Below are 16977 nucleotides of genomic sequence, written 5' to 3' on the forward strand. Positions count from 1 at the left end.
CCGGCTCACACGGAGCCGCCGCTGCGCGGAGCCCCGGAGTCGCCTCCACGGCGCGGCCGCCCGGGTGTCCCCCCCCCGCCCCGGGCCGGGCTGGGCGTCGCCGGCGGAGCGGCGGGCGGGGCCGGGGGGGGCCGGGCAGAGGAAGTTCCTCCTCCCGGGCCGGGCCGGTCCCGGTGGCGGCGGCGGTGGCGGTGCCATGCGCGGCGGGGGCGGCCGCGGCGGGTCAGCTCGGGAGCTGCCGGCCCGGGGCCGCCGAGCCCCGCTCGGGCTGCGGGAGGGCGATGGGGCTGCTCCTCTTCCTCCTCGCCGCGGGGCCGCTCCTCGCCACCGGGGCCAACGGGAGCGGCGCAGGTGAGCGGGGACGGGGACGGAGGGGGTCGCCGGTCCGTGGCCCCCAGCCCACGGGGGTCCCTCCTCGGTCCGTGGTGGGACATCGTGCGGGGACGCTCGGGGACCGGGAAACCGTGCGGGGGCGTCGGGAGCGGGGGTCGCAGCCCCGCGGGATGCTCGGTGTCCCGCGGGCTGGCGGGGCCGTGGGGAGCGGGGGCTGCGGGGGACCCCCGCCGCTCCAGCATCCTCGGGGCTGCCGGCGGGCGGGGGTCCCCCGGAGAGCCGGGAGGAAGCGGGGGCTGCGGGGGGGGGTGTGAGGGACACTGAGTCAGCCGGGCCGGGCCTCCCAGCCCTGCCCCGGTCCCCGGGCTGGTTGTACTGGGCGGCCGGGCCGGGGCTGACGCAAGGCCTGGCCGGAGACACCGGGCGGCCCAGCCCCGGGCGGGGGCGAGCGCTCCCGGTCCCCCCCGCGCCACCGCGGGGTCACCTCCAGGCGACCCCCGGGCTCCGCTGGGAGCCGGCGCCCTGGTGCTACGGCCGGGGGATGCCCGGGGGCACCGCGGGAGCCGCTGGGGTGAGCATGGGAGTCCCCCTTCCTGCCCCCCCAACCCGAACCCCTGCCCTGGCCCTGGGGGGGGGGGCTGCCCTGTGACGGGAGACGGCGGGGACCGGGCTGCGACCGGGGACGAAGGTGCGATGGGTGACGAAGCTGTGACAGAGCGGCTCTGGGCCCCGTGCAGGTGACAGCTGGCGGCGGCGCCGTGCAGAACTGGGACACTTCTGGCGCGTGACCCCGCGGGTCCTGAGGGACGACCGGACACTCAGCCTGGCAGAGGCCACCCAGGTGAGCCCCCGCCCGCGTCCTCGGGGTGACAACGCTTGTGGCGGTGGGGTAGGGGCTGCCTGCACCCCGCCACCTCCCTCTGCCCCCTTCCCAGCGCGGGAAACCCAGCATCCATGTCCCCTGGCCCCAAGTCCCTGGGGGTCCGAGCATTCTGAGCCCCCCAGGGGCTGTGGGGAGGGGTCCCCCAGCAAATCCCCCTTCCCCTCCTCTCCCGATGCTGGGAGGGACCTTGCCGTGTCGGGGCACCCACCCTGCGCCCGACACCCCTCCCGGCCGGGGCGGAAGGGCCCAGCCCACCCCGCGGCCGTTGGGAGTCTCTCCAGCGTTTCCGCCGCGCTGCACCGGGCAGGAAGCGCGGGGGGCAGCGGGGAGGGGGGGGCCCGGCTTTGTTCGACCCCCCCCATTCCCCAGCACAATGAGCCTGGGAGGGAGGGACGCTTCCTGCGGGGCGTGAGGGTGGGGGCCGGGGCGGGCAGGGGATCCCTTCCGCCCCCTCCCTCCGGGCACGCGCCAGGGCCAGGCGGGTCCCCCGGCCCCCCACCAACACCCCGCTGGGGGTCACGGTGTTTCGGAGGGCGGTGGGGACGGGAGGGGCCCCTTGGCAGGCGCAGGATCGGGTCCCCTGGGGCAGGGGGTCGTCCTGTAACCTCTGCCTGTGGCGGCAGGGGGGGTTCCCCGCCCGGCTGCGGGTCCTGCTGGAGCTGGAGGGGACGCGGCTGATGTTGGAGCTGGAGCAAAACTGGTGAGTCGGCGGCTGGCTGGGGCAGAGCAGGGCTGGGAGTTGGTGGGGGGGTCCCGGGGGGTCCTGTGCCCGTGAATGGTGCATGCAGGGTGGGGGGCCCATGGGCTTTGTCTCCATCGGTGGTGCGCATAGGGTGGGGGTCGGGGGCACCCTCTCTCCGTCCGTGGTGCCCCATGGAGTGGGGGTCCTTTGTTCCCCTTGTCCATCCATAGCACGCATGCGGTGGGGGTCCCAGGGACCCTGTCTCCATGCGGGGCGCACCCGCAGCAGGGTGGGAGGTACCAGGGTCCCCACTTCCATCACGGCTCTGCTCAGAGTGGGGTGAGCTGGGGGGTCCCAGCGGCGGGGGTGACACGTGTCTCTGGCAGGGAGCTGGTGCTGGGCGCCGGGGCGCTGCTCTACTACCTGCCCAACGGCACGCGGGTGGCGCAGGAGGCCAGCGAGCAGGTAGGGCCCGGGCGCACCATGTCCCCAGCGGTGTCCCTGAGGGGTCCCCGTGCCCCGGGGGGACTCCAGTGTGGGGCTGGCTCTTGAGTCCCCCTCTCTGCTGCAGGAGCACTGCTGCTACCAGGGGACGGTGCGGGGCTTCCCCGGCTCCTGGGCCAGCCTCTGTGCATGCGATGGACTCAGGTGAGTCCCCCCCAAGCCCCGGTGGTCCCCAAGACCGGGTCCCAGCACGCCACTGATGCCTCCTCTTCCCATCCCCAGCGGCCACCTCCGGCTGTCGGAGACCAGGAGCTACGGGCTGGAGCCGGACGCTGGCGGCCCCCCGGGGCGGCACATTGCGTACCGGTCACGGGAGGTCCGGCTGGCACCGCGGGCCTGCGGGCAGGGCCCCCTGGACCCCCCCCAGGAGGAGACAGAGGAGACGGAGCCCCCCTGGCTGCAGAGGGTAGGTCACCCGTGGGTCCTGCCCCGCCAGAGAGGGTCCCCTCGTCCTGACCCCCCGTCTCCTCCCCAGGGCAAGCGGGCGGCGGTGGAGCAGCAGCGGTTCGTGGAGCTGGTGATGGTGGTGGACCACGCTGCGGTGAGTGCTGGGCAGACGCCCCCGGCGCAGAGGCTGCCCTGTTCTCCCCGCCGCCCCCCCGACAACCCCTCCCTTGTCCCCCCAGTTCCAGAATTACCGCGACCTGCAACGTGTCCGCATCCGGACCCTGGAAATCGCCAACCAGGTGGACACGGTGAGTCGCCGCTGTGACCTGCCGGGCACCGTTTGGCGCTCGGCTCAGCTGTGCCGCTGCCGTGGGGCCAGGGGTCTCTGACCCACCCTGTGCTGTCCGTCCCCCCCCGCCCCAGTTCTTCCAGCCGCTGGGAGTGCGGGTGGCCTTGGTGGCGGTGGAGGTCTGGAGCGAGGGCGACAGGTTTGCGGTGGGCGGCAGCGCCCGGGCTGCACTGGAGCGGTTCCTGCGCTGGCGCCGGGAGGAGCTGCTGCCCCGGCTGCCCCACGACAACGCTCAGCTCCTCACGTGAGTGGGGGGACGGGATGGGGACGGGGCACGGGGTGCGCGGGCAGCCCTCCCCGACCCCCACGCTCTCTCCCCAGGGGTGCTCGCTTTGACGACGTCTCGGTGGGGATGTCGGCTCAAGCCTCCATGTGTTCCCCCACGCGCTCCGGCGGGGTCAGCATGGTCAGTACCCCCTGTCCCCCCCTCCATCCTGCTGCCACCTGCCTGCCCTGACACCCCCCCCCCCCCCCCCCCGCCACGTCTCCTGCAGGACCACTCCATCAGCGTCCTCGTCGTCGCCTCCACCGTGGCCCATCAGCTGGGGCACAACCTGGGCATGCGCCACGACAGCGCCGGGCGCTTCTGCGACTGTAGCGACCTCCGGCAGGACCGCGGCTGCATCATGGCGTCGCCCACGGGGTGAGGGCAGCAGGCAGGGCCCTGGGGGGGACGGGGCCGAGCCCCCTCCCCACCTGACCGGCCCCTCTCTGGCTCTGCAGGCTGACGCCGGGCTTGAGCTTCAGCAACTGCAGCCGGCAGGACCTGGAGCGCAGCCTGCGTCAGGGACGGGGCTGGTGCCTCTCCAACGTCCCCGAGCCCCGGCGCCTGGCCGGCAGCCCCAGCTGTGGGAATGGCTTCGTGGAGCCGGACGAGGGCTGCGACTGCGGCCTCAGCGTGGTACGGGGGCTCCGGCCGGGCTGGGGTCCCCCCTGCGGCCACCCCCCTTCTCCTGAGCCTGGGGCTGCCTGTGCCATGACTCTGCCCGGGGGTGCCGTGTCCCGGCCCTGCCGGCGGGCTGGCGGGGGGTGCCGGTGCCACCCGCTTACCGCAGCCCCTCTGCCGGCAGGAGTGCACCGATCCCTGCTGCAACAGCAGCAGCTGCCAGCTGATGCCCGGGGCTGAGTGCGCCTCGGGGGACGCCTGCTGCCAGGACTGCCAGGTGCGCGGGGGTGGGCGGCCGGCGGCGCTGGCACTGCAGCCCCTCCCCGGGGTGGGTTTCCTGGGGACACCCGCTCGTCTGACTGTGCCCCCCACACACACACACAGCTGCGCCGCGCTGGACACCCGTGCCGGGAGCCCCTGGGCGAGTGTGACCTGCCCGAGTTCTGCGACGGGGTCTCGCCGCGCTGCCCGCCCGACACCTTCCTGCAGGACGGGCAGCCCTGCGCCGGCGGGCGGGCGCTCTGCTTCGGCGGCGCCTGTGCCACCTACGAGGGACAGTGCCAGCAGCTGCTGGGGGCAGGTACGGCGGGGCCGGGCCGGGGGCTGGGGGCAGGGTGGGGGTGCTGAGGCTCGCTTCTCCTCCCCCCCCGCCCCGCTGCAGGCGCCGGCCCCGTCTCCAGCTCCTGCATGGCCTCCCTGAACGCAAGAGGGGATGAACGCGGGCACTGCGGGCACTTCCCCAATGGCTCCTACGTTGCCTGTGCCCAGCGGTGAGTGCCACCCCCCCTTTGCTGTCCCCCCCACCAACCACCACCACTGTCGTCCCCCACCACCACCCCTGACCCCTCTGTCTCTGCAGGGACGCCGGCTGCGGGATGCTGCAGTGCCAGCGCAGCAGCACCCGGGGGGACAGACCAGAAGGGTCCTGCCAGGGGACCCTCCTGCCCGGGGACGAGGATGTGAGCGATGCGGCCATGGTGCTGCCCGGCACCGCCTGTGGGCCCGGGAAGGTGAGTGCCAGGGTGGTGGGAAAGGGACCGGGGGGGCTCACCGGGTGCTGACGCTGCGTCCCCCGGCAGGTGTGCCTCCAGCACCGGTGCCAGAACGTCTCGGCGCTGGGTGACCAGCAGTGCCGGAGCAAGTGCCACGGGCACGGGGTGAGTGCAGGGCCAGGGGGGGTGGGTGCTGGAGGTGGGGACCTGCCAGTGGGGCTGAGGCTCGGTGTCCCCCACCCCAGGTGTGCAACAACCATGGGCACTGCCACTGCGAGCGGGGCTGGGCCCCCCCGACCTGCGAGAGCCCCGGGGTGGGGGGCAGCCAGGACAGCGGTCCCGCCGGCCTGGAGCGAGGTGAGCCCCAGAAGCAGGCGGCCGCCACCGCCGCGGGCACGGAGAATGGGGCTTTGTGTGGCCGGAGCTGGCGTGGGTTACAACACGTTGTGGCGGCGGGGGGGGGGCTGACGTGCCACTCTCCGCAGGGGGGAGCGCCCTGCCCACCGCCCTGCTGCTGAGCGCGCTGCTGGGGCTGGCCCTGGCCCTGGGGCTCTGCTGCGCCCGCCGCGCCGGACTGCACAAGCGCCTCTGCCAGCTCGGCAAAGGGACCTCCTGCCAGTACAGGTAACCGGGACGGGTGGCACGCAGGTGGCACTCGCCGCCTCTGTGGGCGCATGCGCGTGCCGCGGCAGGCACCGGTGCTGCCTGCCTGCATGGGGGCACGCACACGCGCGTGGGGGGTACGCGGGGCACGTGCATGCGTGTTTGCATGCACGCGTGTGTCCCGTGGCGGCTGACCCAGCGGTGTGCATGCGTGTGTGTCCCCAGGCAGGCGACAGCCCGTGTGTGTGTGCGTGTGCCTGTCTGCATCCCCCGTTCCCCCCGTGCAGGTAGCAGATCCTGTCGTGCATCGTCGCCCCGCGTCACCGCGGTTCCTCGCCCCACGTCACCGCGGTTCCTTTCCCCACTTTCCCCCCACCCCCAGCCCCGAGCCCAGGGCTGAGCCCCCCCACTCTTCTCCCCACAGCGCTGAGACCCGGGTCCGATTCCTGGGTCCAGAAGCCCCAGACGGCTGGAGCGGGTAACGTCACTGCCGGCGCCTGGGCGTGGGGCTGTCCCTGAGCCATCCTGCTTCGCAAGGCCTCCGGTGCTGCGATCTTCCCCTGGCAGTGCCCGGGGGGTGTGGGGCAGCCCCGGGGTGCAGGGTGTCGCATCTTCCGGTGCCGAGGGGTTCGTTTCTCTTGGGCTTCTGCTGGTGTCGGTGTCGCTCAGTTGCTGTGTGGGATCCCCCCCCTTACCGCCCGGAGTGAGTGGGGCCTGATCCTGCCTCTCCCCTGCAGGATCTCGCAGCCAGAGCCCCGGTTGGGCAGCCAGGGCCCCCCTGAGCGCCCCCGGCCCCCACAGTGGCGACAGGCCACGGAGCTGCAGGTCATGCACAGCAGCAAGGTGAGAGCTGGGGTTGGGGGGGGTGGGAAATGGGGATGGAGGGGGGACGCTGGTGAGGGGGATGCTGTCACCGTGGTAACAGGCTGCGGTTGCCGTGGGTACCGGGTTTCAGTCTGGTTGTTGCCGAGGAGGCATCCCTGGGTACCAGCTCTGAGCATCCCTCCCTGCCGGGGCCGCGTGCCTCGGCTCCGTGACACCCCGGGACAGGAGCAGCCTGGCACGGCCCCGGACGGCGCCGCTCCGGCGGCCTGTGCCACACTCAGGATCAGTGCCTGGCCAGGGGCCGTTGGTGGCCATCCAAGCCGGGGCTGAGCCCTGGAGCCACCCATTGTAGGGGCGGGGGGGGGTCTCAGCTTGGCGGTGGGAGGGGGGTCTCCGCATGCTGCACGGCTTGCCCGGCTGCGGGGCTGCATGGCGCGCCTGCCCCCCTCTCCCTCTCTCCGCAGCCGGCTGCCCTCGGCTCGGCCCGGCCCGATCCACCCTCCCGGCCTCTCCCGCCGGACCCTCCGCCCAAGGTAACGCCCGGGCCGGGGTAGGGGGCCCGGGCAGCACCCCCCTGGCCACCGGCCACCCCTGCATGCCTGGCTGCGCACCCGCTCTCGACGACCTGCGGCCCCTCCGTGGCACGGCTCCCGGTGCCCACCGCCCCGGCAGAGCCGGCACCCCCCTCTGGGAGAGCTCTGCCCCTACCCCCAAACAGCCTCCTGCTCTCTCTGCCCAGGCCCCCCCCTCGGACAGGCCGCCCCCCCCCACACGCCCGCTGCCCGCAGACCCCGTGGTGCCCGGCACGCAGGTAACGGCAGCGGCACCAGCGTGTGGGGCAGGACGGCCTGTGCCTGGGCCGGGCTCCCCCTGTCCCCCCCCGCCAGGGCAGGGGAGGTGATTTGTGCCCCCCCCCCAAGCCCATGGCGGGGGGTTGGCCTGGGCCAGAGCTTTGACGCCCCCGTTCCCCCGCAGCCCCCAGCTCCAGCCAAGCCCCCCCCACCACAGCGGCCGCTGCCATTGGACCCCCCGGGGCCTTCGCTCCCCCACAGCGAGACCCCCCCCGGTCACCCCTACGTCACGGTGATACCCTCCAGGTGAGGGGGGGGCTGCGAGGGGTTGGGGGGGGCTGAGCTGGGGTGCAGAATGGGGGGGCTGCACAGTGCCGGGGGGGGGGTGTGAAGGGCCAGAGCAGGGGGAGGGGGCATGGGCTATGGGGAGCCAGAGCAGGGGGGGCCCTGGGGGCCTCGCTGGGTCCCCGTCACCACCCACCTCTCTCCCCCCTCCCAGGCCGGCCCCGCCGCCGCCGCCGCCCGCCGGTGCCCAGCGGGAGGCCTGAGCCGCGGGCCGGGAGCGCCGCAGCGCTGGAGCCGCGGGGGAGGCCTCGCCCCGGGGCCTCGCCGCCCTCTTGTCCCCCTGACGACGCCAATAAAGGGGCTGTGAGCTGTCTCCGTGCTGCCTCCGCCCCACCGGGGACCGGGAAAGGGGAGAGGGACTGGTCGTGCTGATCCCCGCGGAACTACAACTCCCGGCAGCCCCCGCGGCGCCGGCCGGAAGCACCGCCTCCCGCGCAGGAAGTGGGTCTCTGGCGGCAGCGCCCCCTGGCGGGGACTGAGCGCGCAGCCGCCGCGGGGGAGAGGGGCGGGGGTCTCCCTCGGAGCCACGTGGGCACGTGCAGGGGCCACCCGCCTGCGCGCGCGGGCACGTGTGCGCGCGCCCCGTGGGCACGGAGCCCCCCCCCCCCCCTCAACACACACACACCCCCCCCGGGTCCCGCCGGGCCGGTACCGGCGTGCGGTGGGTGCCGAGGTGTCCATGCCCGGCCCGGGGAGGGGGGATGGTCGCGGGGAGCAGCCGGTGCTGCCGGTCCCGGGTGCCCGGGCCGTGCTGGGCAGTGCCGGTCCCGGTCGATGCCCAAGGGAGCGGGGCGGTGCCAGTCCCGGTGCGAGGGGGGCGGGTAGATGCCGGTGCCGGTCTCCGTGCGGAGGTGCCGGTCCCGGTGCCGGTGAGTGCCGGGTCGGTCCCGGTCGATGCCCGAGGGACCGGTGCGGTGCCGGTCCCGGTGCGAGGGGAGCGGGTAGGTGCCGGTTCAGGTGCCGACGGATATCGGAGGTGCCGATCCCCGTGCCGGTCCCGGTGGACGCCCGAGGGACCGGGGTGGCGCCGGTCCCGGTGCGAAGGGGTCGGGTAGGTGCCGGTCCCGGTGCCGCATCGGTGCGGGGCCGACGATCCCGGTGATGGTGGGTCCCTGTGCCGGTCCCCGTGTCGATGTGTCGGTGCCGGGTGGGTCCCGGTGCCGGTCCCCGTGTCGATGGGTCGGTGCCGGTGCCGGGTGGGTCTCGGCGCCGGTCCCCGTGCTGGTGGGTGCCGGCTGGGTCCCGGGGATGCCGCCGGTGCCGCCCCCCAAGGGTTAATGGCACTCGGGGAAGTTGCCGGGCGGCGGCGCGGCGCGGATTGGCCCGAAGTTGTCGGGGCGGGGGCCGTGCCGTGCCGAGCCCCGCCGTGCCGGGCCGCCCCCGCCGCCGCCGCCGGCCCCCGCCCCGGCCCGGCCCGGCCCCGCCGCCCCCCGCCGCCGCCGGCGGAGCCATGCGCCCCGCGCCGCTGCTCGGGCTCCTGCTCTGGGCGTCGCTGCTCTGGCCGCCGCCGCCGCCGGTGCGCGGCCTCCGCCACGGCGTCCACTGGAACGGCAGCAACCCCAGGTAGCGCCGCCGCCCCCCCGCCTTTGTGCGCCCCGGGCCCCGCCGAGCCCCGCGCCCGCGCCGCCGGGAGGGTCGGGGCGGCGGGCGGCGGGTCCCGGGAGGGGCGGGGCGGGCGGGCGCCGAGCCACCGGGCAGCCCCGATGCTACCGAGATGGTGAGTAGCCCCGGTGGTACCGAGCCCCGGGTGTTACCGGGCACCCCCAGGTGGTACCGAGATGGGGAGGAACTCGCCGTGTTTCCGAGCCCCGGGTGTTACCGGACCGGTGAGGAACTCCCGGTGTTACCGAGACACCGGGCACCCCCCAGCGGTACCGAGCCGGTGAGGAATTCCCGGTGGTACCGAGCCCCGGGTGTGACCAAGCCAGTGAGTACCTTCCGGTGGTACCGAGCCCCCGGGCAGCCCCGCTCCACCGTGCGCCCCCAGGTGATACCGGGATGGTGCGTGGCCCCGGTGGTACCGAGCCACTGGGCACCCTGCGGTGGTACCGAGCCCTGGGTGTTACCAAGCCGGTGAGCACCTACCGGTGGTACCGAGCAGGCGAGGAACTCCCGGTGGTACCGAGCCACGGGTGTGCCCAAGCCACCGGGCACCCTCAGGCGGTACCAAGCTGGTGAGAAACTCCCGGTGTTACTGGGCCATGGGTAGTACTGAGCTGGCAACTACCTCCCGGTGGTACCGAGCCCTGGGCGTTACCGAGTCGGTGAGGAACTCCCGGTGGTACCGAGTCCTGCGTGTTACCGAGCCACTGGGCACCCCTGGGCCTTACCGAGCCGGTGAGGAATTCCCGGTGGTACCGGGCACCCCTGGGTGTTACCGAGCCATTGAGTACCCCCAACGGTGCTGAGCCGCGGGCAGTACCGAGCCACCGGGCATCCCTGGTGGCACTGAGCCCCAGGTGGTAGCGAGCCGGTGAGTGTCCCCAGGGGACACTGAGCCCCGGGGGGTACCGAGCCGGTGGGCAGCCCCGGTGGTGCCAAGCCCCCAGTGGTACCAGCTTGCACGGAGCCTGGGCACCCCTGGTGTCACCGGGAGCTTTGGGCATCCTCAGGTGGCACCGAGCGCAGGCACACTGGCTGGGCATGGGGCTGGTGGGCAGCCTGGGGCGCTGGTGGCCAGTGGGCACCGAGCCTGGGGTCACCCCAGGTGGCATCAAGCCGGCGGACAGCACTGCCAGGGCTGCAGGTCCACATGGAGGATGTCCCCGCTGGTGGGGGCGGCTGGGCACGGCCAGGGGGGCCGCCCGCAGGCTCTGCCATCGTGGGTGGGCCGGGGCTGGCCCCATCCATCCTCCCGGCTTCCTCCATTTTAGGCATTTCCCAGCTTGGGGCTGCTGGGGGCCTGGGGGAGCGGGGGGGGACAGGGTCGGGGTGCCGTGCCAGGCCTGGGGGCTGCCTCCCCTACGGGGGTCTCGTGCTCTCGGCCCACGAAACTGGGCTGGGGCAGGCGGGCACACGCCGGGCAGGGCTGGGGGCACTGATGCCGCCTTGTCCCCCGCCATGAGCGGGCACCTGCGGATGCGAGACGTGGGAACCCATCACCCGTGGGTGCTCCGGGAACGGGGGGGTCCATGTGCCCCTCCACAGGGTCAGGGCAGGGCCCCGGCCCCCGGCAGCCCTCGGCCGTGCCCGGGCTCGTCCCGGCCAGCGTCGCCCGGCGGGTGCTCTGAGTCAGCGCGGAGCCCGCGCCCGCTCCTGGCCTCGAAGAGCCCCTGGCCTGGGGGGGGGCGGCTGGGGCCCGAGCCTGCCCGTCACCGCAGCGCTGCCGGCCCGGTGATTAACGCACCAGCCTCTGCCGGGACCCTGCGCCTGGTGTAAACCCCGGCTGTGCCCACACCGGGGTGGCTGGAGCCAGCTGGGGGCTCCTCGCCAGCCCCCCCCCCCGGGGCGACCCTCCCAACCCGCCGGCAGCTGGGCAGCCCCATCCCTGCCGTGGCACTGCCGGCGAGGCCGGGGCCCTGGTGCATGCCGGGGCCGCGGCAGGATCCGACCGGCCGGGAGACGCGGGCGCAGGGCGGAGGGTGCCGCCCCGGGAATGGGGAGAGGGGCTCCTGCGCCGTCACCTGTCCCGGGCGGGCAGGACCCAGCGTGTGCGCACACGTGTGTGTGTGTGTGTGTGTGTGTGCGTGCACATGTGTGTGCACGTGTGTGCGCGCCTGCTCCACCCCGGCCTGGCGTTTGCACAGCCGTGAGCTCACGCCGTCCCAGCAGCGGTGCCGGTGCCGGCCTGCCCGGGCTGGGCACCCCCCTGTGCCCCCCGCCCGGGTGCAAGCACCGTCCCGGCGCAGGGGGCATCGCGTGGGGCAGCCGAGGCGTCGGTACTGATCAGTGCCGGGGGCGGTGAGGCGGGTGCCTGGGGCGGGGGGCTTTGTGCCCCGGCCGGCGTGGCTGGGCTCCCCCCGGCCGCAACGGCCGAGCCCATTCAGTTCCAGTGGCCCGCGGCTAATCCGAGCTGATGCTTGGTTGTGTGCAGCGGCCGTGTGCCCAGGACCTGTTTCGGCCAAAGCCTGGCCACCTGCTCTGCTGGGGCGGGGGGCGGCGGGGGCGCCCCTCCTGGGGACAAGAGGACCCCCCCCCAGCGCCCGCTCCCCGGCTCGCCCTGCCCGGCAGGTTCCTGCGGGACGACTACACCATCCAGGTGGCCATCAATGACTACCTGGACATCTACTGCCCGCACTACGAGGGGGCCGTGCCCGCCGGCCGGGCAGAGACCTTCACGCTCTTCATGGTGGACTGGGAGGGCTACCGCGGCTGCTACGAGACCCCCGGCGCCTTCAAGCGCTGGGAGTGCAACCGGCCCCAGGCGCCCTTCGGGCCCGTCCGCTTCTCCGAAAAGATCCAGCGTTTTACCCCCTTTTCGCTCGGCTTCGAGTTCCAGCCGGGGGAGACCTACTACTACATCTGTGAGTCACCGGGGGGTGGGTGCAGCCGGGCTGGGGTCCCACCGGGGTCCGGCTGCGCCCAGGGGTCTGGGTGGAACCAGGCTGGGGACGCGTGAGAGGGTCGGGGCGCGCTGAGGGTCTGGATGGGACCGTGCGGGGTCGTCGGGGAGGGGCCGGCTGCACTGCATGCAGATGAGGTAGAGGCGAACGGGGGTGGGGGTCTGGGTGGAACTGGGGTGGGGGTTGATGGGGTGGGGGGGGGGGGGTCTGTCTGCACCCGGGGATCTGGATCTGGATGCAAGAGGGATTGGGGTGCATGAGGTGGTCGGGGTGCACCGAGGATTTGGACGTAACTGGGGGAGGGGCGGTCGGGGAGGGTCCGGCTGCACCGCGACTCTGGGTGCTGCCGAGGGTGGGACAAACTGGGGGGGGGTCTGGGTGCCCTCGGGGAGTTGGGGTGCGACCGGGGTTGGGGTGCATGGGGGGGGGGGTCCAGCTGCACCTAGAGCTATGGGTGCAACGTGGGTCGGAGCACACGGGGGAGGGTCGGGGTGCCTGGGGCGGGTCTGGATGCCCCCGGGTTGGGGCGCGGGAGGGTGCCGGTCCCGCCGCCCGCCGCCAGGGGGCGCCCCAGGCCCGGCTCTGGCCCGGCCCCGGCCGTCGGGGGGGTCCCGTCCCAGGCTGGGTGGGGGGGGGGGGTCGTGCCGAGGGGGGGGGACCCGCTGATGTGTCCCCTCTGCCCAGCCGTCCCCAGCCCCGAGAGCGCCGGGCGCTGCCTGAAGCTGCGGGTCTCCGTCTGCTGCAGAAACACCAGTGAGTCCGGCCGGGGGAGGGGGGGGTGACTGCACCCCAAAAATCTGGGGCTCCCCCTCCCCTGTCTCTGGGGCAGCCTGGCCCCCACTGGGGCCTCGGGGGGGCGGACACGGTGTGTCCCAGGGGAGCCGGTCACTGACACCGTCGGGGTTTGTTTCAGCGCCGGAACCGGTGACGGAGGTTCCCAATTCGCAGCCCCGTGGGCGCGGGGGGCCGGAGGGTGAGTATGGGGCGGGTGGGGGGCCGGAGGGGTGGCGGGGGGCCGGGGATGGGCTCGCCCTTACTCTGCTCCTGCCCTGGCAGACGCAGTGCCCGCCCGGGGCGTCGCGGCCCCGCTGCAGCCCTGTGCCCCATGCCTGGCGCTCCCGCTCCTCGCCCTGCTCCGGATCTGACCCCCGGCACTGCCCATGGCGGGGAGACGGGCTCCTCTGCCCCACCGCCCGCCTCCAGACTTCTCCTCCGCCGTCATCCCCACCCCACCGAGCCTGTGGGGCAGCCCCGGGCCACGACTCACCCGCCGGACACCCCACAGAACCGAGCCGGGGCCAGGAGCTCCGGGCTGGAAGGTGAGTGGGGTGCGGGTGGGCTGCCGGGGGGGGGGGGGGGGTGCCCTCGCCCTTCGCCGTGCCGCAGCATCCCCCGACCGCGCTCTCTCCCTCCCTCCCAGGGACCTGGATTCCCGCTGGCATCGCCGCACACCGGCCCCCCCCCTGCCCCGGCGTTGGGCTCCCCACGGCTCGGCCGGACCCTGCTCTGCCCCAGGGCCGTCGCCTCGTCTCGTGCCTTCCCCCATGGACCCCCTCCCCGCCCCGGGGGATGCCGGGGACCCCTCCAGGCCCTGGAGCGGGCGCCGGATGGAGGCCCCTCTGCTGCCTTGTCCTCCAGCGAGGACACACCGATCTGTCTTCTGGGAAGACGCCCTCCTCCTCCTCCTCCTCCTCCTCCTCCTCCTCCTGCCTGACCAGCCCCTACGGTTTGGTTTTAACCCCTGGTAGTGACTGAGCCGAGCAATACAGTGTTTGCAAGATCGCCCTCGGGCTCTGTGGCCCCCCTGACCCCCCCCAGCCCTGGCCTTGCGCTGCCCGCGGTCCCCTCCTGCCCGTGCCCACCTGCCCGCGGTCCCCGTCCCCCCGGGGACGCTGGGGCACGGGCCGTGGGGGGCTGCTCCCCGGGGGTGCCCGCGCCTCTGGCCGCCACCTTTCCGGCCGGGGGGGGGGTTTAATTGCAGTGATTTGATATTGAGACGTCAACTCATGTCACAGGGAGAGCTTTAATTACAGATGAGCTGCCTGCAATTAGCGCCTGGCAGCGGGACCCAGAGGCGGCTGCCGGCGCCTGGGAAGGGACAGGGACGAGGGGTGCTGGGGCTTGGCGGGGGGGGGGTTGCTCACCTGGAGCCCCCGGCCGGGCGCGCTGGCCCCACTCGCTGCCCTTGGCTGGGCTTGGTTTGCCAGCGGGGTGACGGTCCTCTGTCCGTCCGTCTGTCTGTCCCCTCATTAGGGTGTACCCCAAAGTGGGGGGCTGTGGGATGTCAGTTGGGGGGGGGACGACACAGTTGAGGTGTCACCCTTCGCCAAGGGGGCACCCAGGTGGCTGTGGGGGGGCCGACCTCCTGGCACAGCTGGGACCCTGCTGGGGTCATGGCTCCGGTGCAGCCGCAGCATGGAGCCGGCAACGCCATGCCCCGGGAGCGATGCTCAAGGCTCCCGCAGCCACCGGTGGGTCCTGTCCCCCCTCTCCCCATGGGTGCAGCCCCCCGCTGCCCCCCTCGGGGGGCCCAGCCGGAGCCGAGTTCCCCATGGGGCTGGCGGCAGCTGGGCCCCCGCAGCCCCCTCCCCGCGCAGGCGTTGCCGGCCGCCCGCCGCAGTGGTGCTGGGCACGTCAGACAGGTTTTATGGCTTCTCCGGAGAAACTGCTCGGCAAGAGGCTGAGCAAAAGCATCGACCGCGTCGCGCCCCTCCCCCCCTGCGCCGCTGCCTGCCCTTCCCCCCCCCCACCCTGCACCCCGTCCTCGCATGGACGGGGGCACCCCGTCCCCATGGGGGGCGCCGCGGGGCCAGGCCCCACCGTGGGGCTCGCAAGGGTGCCCCAAATCTGCCCGGTGCAAGGGGGTCTGTGCCCTGTGTGACCTCCCCGCTATGTGGGGATGCTGGGAGAAACTGTCTCCCATGGGTCCCCCCCGATATGGGAAGGCTGGCTGGGGGGGGGCGTCCCCCAAAGGACCGCCCTGCAGGGATATTGGGGGTCATGGTGACCTGTGGGATGCCCACGCAGGGATTCGGGGGGCGGGGGGGCCCGCTGTGCCCTGCGGGATCCCCGTGGCGTGGATGCAGGAAGGCTGTCCCCTGCGGGAGCCCCACCTTGGGGTGTCAGGGGTGACGGTGACCCGCGGGACCCCCAGGCAGGGATTCTGGGGGGCTGCCCATCTCCCCTCCCTGGGCCCCGGGGCTCTCCCAGGTGAGGCTGAGGGTCCCTGGGGGGTCCCAGGGGTGGGCGCCGGGTCCTGGAGCAGCGGGGCCCTGTCCTTGAGCGGGGGGATGCTTGGTATGCGGGAGCTGCTGCCGGCTTCAAATCCCATCGACTTCCAATGAGCAATGCCATCAATAAAAGCTAATTGATGGCACGGCCGCTCCAAATCAGATTCCCCGTCCCCTGAATCGAATTGATGGCTCCGCGCCCCGCAGCCAGCCGCGGCAGAAATTGAATCTATTAAAGGAATAGGCTCCATTAGCCCGTCCCTTCTGTCTCGCAATCTCCCTGCCTCGGGGCTCCCCCCTGATGCCAGCCGCACACCCCACACCCCCCCCAGCTCCCCACTGCCACCCGCACCGGCCGGGATGCTCAGGTGCCAGGACACCCGGGTCCCACTGGGGAAGGGCGTGGGGTGAGGGTGCCCCACGCACGCAGCAGCCCCGGGCGTGGCGGGCGGCCGTTAAACCCTCCGAAATTGGGAAGAAAAAAACGTACCGCCGGGAACAGAAAATGAGGCGAGACGGTAATAGGCAGCCCTGGGATGAAGAGGGGCAATAAAGAGGCAGTGGGCTGCACCGGCGGCATGGGAGACGCGGTGGCGGCAGGTGAGGCGGTGGCACGGCGTGGCCGTGACCAGCCCCGTGCCCCGGCTCGCCGGTGGGACGGGGGGGCCCGCAGCCCCGTGACGCTCCCAGCAGCATGTCAGGAAGGTCCTGGCACCGGGTCCCCCAGCCGGCCATGCTGCCCTGGCCCCCCCTGCCCCCCCAGCCATACCAGGAGAGGGGACCCGGCACACCCCGACACCCCTCGCCGCCCGGGAGGAGGGTGAGGTCAGGCACCGCGGCCACGCTGCGGGGGCAGCCCCAGGACACGCAGGGTGGGATGCAGGGCCTGGTGCCCCCCCCGCCATCCCAAGAGGGCTGGAAGGGAGGAGCATGCCCCCCGCCCCCCGGGGTGGTGGGACCCATCCATGCCTGTCTCCCATGGGCGCAGGGCAGCGGCTGCAGCCCCCGCCCAGGAGCTGCCGAGAGCATCCTGGAGATGGGAAATGGCTCTGCGTCACCATGGAAACGGGGCCACCGACTCGCCATGCCGAGGGGACGTGTGTGCCGAGCCCCGAGGAGCGCGGCACCGGGCGAGCCGGGTGCTGGGCGCGATGCGCCGGGCGCCAGGCACTGACCGCAGGTTCTTCCCTGGCACCCTGGGGCCACGCCACAGCGCCCAGCGCCCGGCTCGGTCCCTGCTCCCGCATCACCTGGCGGTCGCGGGCACGTGGCGAGATGCCACCCCCGTGCGACGCCACTCAGTGCGTTGCCACCCCACCCGGGCAGCCCTGCACCGGTGCTCGGCGCTGGGCGCGCGGGGCCGGAGCCAGAGCCGGAGCTGGCCGTTCCCCGAGCAGCCGCCTGATGATGTGCATCGTCAAGGTTATAATTTAGCAAAACACTCAGCAGGGGCTTTGGAGGGAGCCGGCCCGCGCCAGCTAATTAGCCAGAGCCGCACGCACCGAGGCCGCGCCAGCCATAGCAATGAGGGCACGTGCACTGGGGCGCGCCGGCTCGCACCAGCGCGGCACACGTGCGCGGGGGCCATCGCATCCCACTCCCCCCCAATCCGGCGGGGCTGGCACTGGGTGCCAGGCGGGCAGCCGTATCTCTGCTGGCCGAGTC

The 16977-nt window shown here is 73.7% G+C and overlaps 2 protein-coding genes across 9 annotated transcripts; both read left to right on the forward strand.

The window, feature by feature from the left end:
• The first annotated feature begins 157 nt into the window (after positions 1 to 157).
• On the forward strand, positions 158 to 7893 carry ADAM15 (ADAM metallopeptidase domain 15). Of its 7 annotated transcripts, XM_074566410.1 has the most exons (25): positions 158 to 351; positions 1071 to 1174; positions 1840 to 1916; positions 2285 to 2363; positions 2470 to 2546; positions 2625 to 2808; positions 2878 to 2943; positions 3029 to 3097; positions 3213 to 3382; positions 3460 to 3544; positions 3633 to 3781; positions 3862 to 4039; positions 4209 to 4301; positions 4409 to 4604; positions 4686 to 4794; positions 4884 to 5034; positions 5104 to 5181; positions 5262 to 5373; positions 5502 to 5640; positions 6044 to 6097; positions 6357 to 6462; positions 6909 to 6977; positions 7184 to 7255; positions 7420 to 7541; positions 7735 to 7893. In XM_074566410.1, the coding sequence occupies exons 1-25, from the start codon at positions 282 to 284 to the stop codon at positions 7781 to 7783; spliced, it is 2658 nt and encodes an 885-aa protein (XP_074422511.1). In that variant the 5' UTR covers positions 158 to 281; the 3' UTR covers positions 7784 to 7893. The 7 variants fall into 7 exon arrangements, with proteins under 7 accessions (XP_074422511.1, XP_074422515.1, XP_074422513.1 ...); XM_074566414.1 differs by lacking the exon at positions 7184 to 7255; XM_074566412.1 differs by lacking the exon at positions 6909 to 6977.
• A 1122-nt stretch (positions 7894 to 9015) lies between these two features.
• On the forward strand, positions 9016 to 14174 carry EFNA4 (ephrin A4). Of its 2 annotated transcripts, XM_074566422.1 has the most exons (6): positions 9016 to 9143; positions 11751 to 12043; positions 12767 to 12835; positions 12996 to 13055; positions 13139 to 13401; positions 13503 to 14174. In XM_074566422.1, exons 1-5 carry the CDS (start codon positions 9031 to 9033, stop codon positions 13225 to 13227), a joined length of 624 nt encoding a protein of 207 aa, XP_074422523.1. In that variant the 5' UTR covers positions 9016 to 9030; the 3' UTR covers positions 13228 to 13401; positions 13503 to 14174. The 2 variants fall into 2 exon arrangements, with proteins under 2 accessions (XP_074422523.1, XP_074422522.1); XM_074566421.1 differs by lacking the exon at positions 9016 to 9143 and having other exon boundaries at positions 10523 to 12043.
• The last annotated feature ends 2803 nt before the right edge of the window (positions 14175 to 16977 follow it).

Source organism: Larus michahellis, chromosome 24 (assembly GCF_964199755.1).
Source record: "Larus michahellis chromosome 24, bLarMic1.1, whole genome shotgun sequence".
Classification (NCBI taxonomy): Eukaryota; Metazoa; Chordata; class Aves; order Charadriiformes; family Laridae; genus Larus; species Larus michahellis.

Coding starts and splice junctions, on each gene's coding strand:
- ADAM15 (XM_074566410.1), top strand. CDS start 282: ATGGGGCTGCTCCTCTTCCTCCTCGCCGCGGGGCCGCTCCTCGCCACC. Junction 3,782..3,861: donor ATCATGGCGTCGCCCACGGG/GTGAGGGCAGCA, acceptor CTGGCTCTGCAG/GCTGACGCCGGGCTTGAGCT. Junction 6,978..7,183: donor CGCCGGACCCTCCGCCCAAG/GTAACGCCCGGG, acceptor CTCTCTGCCCAG/GCCCCCCCCTCGGACAGGCC.
- EFNA4 (XM_074566421.1), top strand. CDS start 11,596: ATGCTTGGTTGTGTGCAGCGGCCGTGTGCCCAGGACCTGTTTCGGCCA. Junction 12,044..12,766: donor GGAGACCTACTACTACATCT/GTGAGTCACCGG, acceptor CCCTCTGCCCAG/CCGTCCCCAGCCCCGAGAGC. Junction 13,056..13,138: donor TGGGCGCGGGGGGCCGGAGG/GTGAGTATGGGG, acceptor CTGCCCTGGCAG/ACGCAGTGCCCGCCCGGGGC.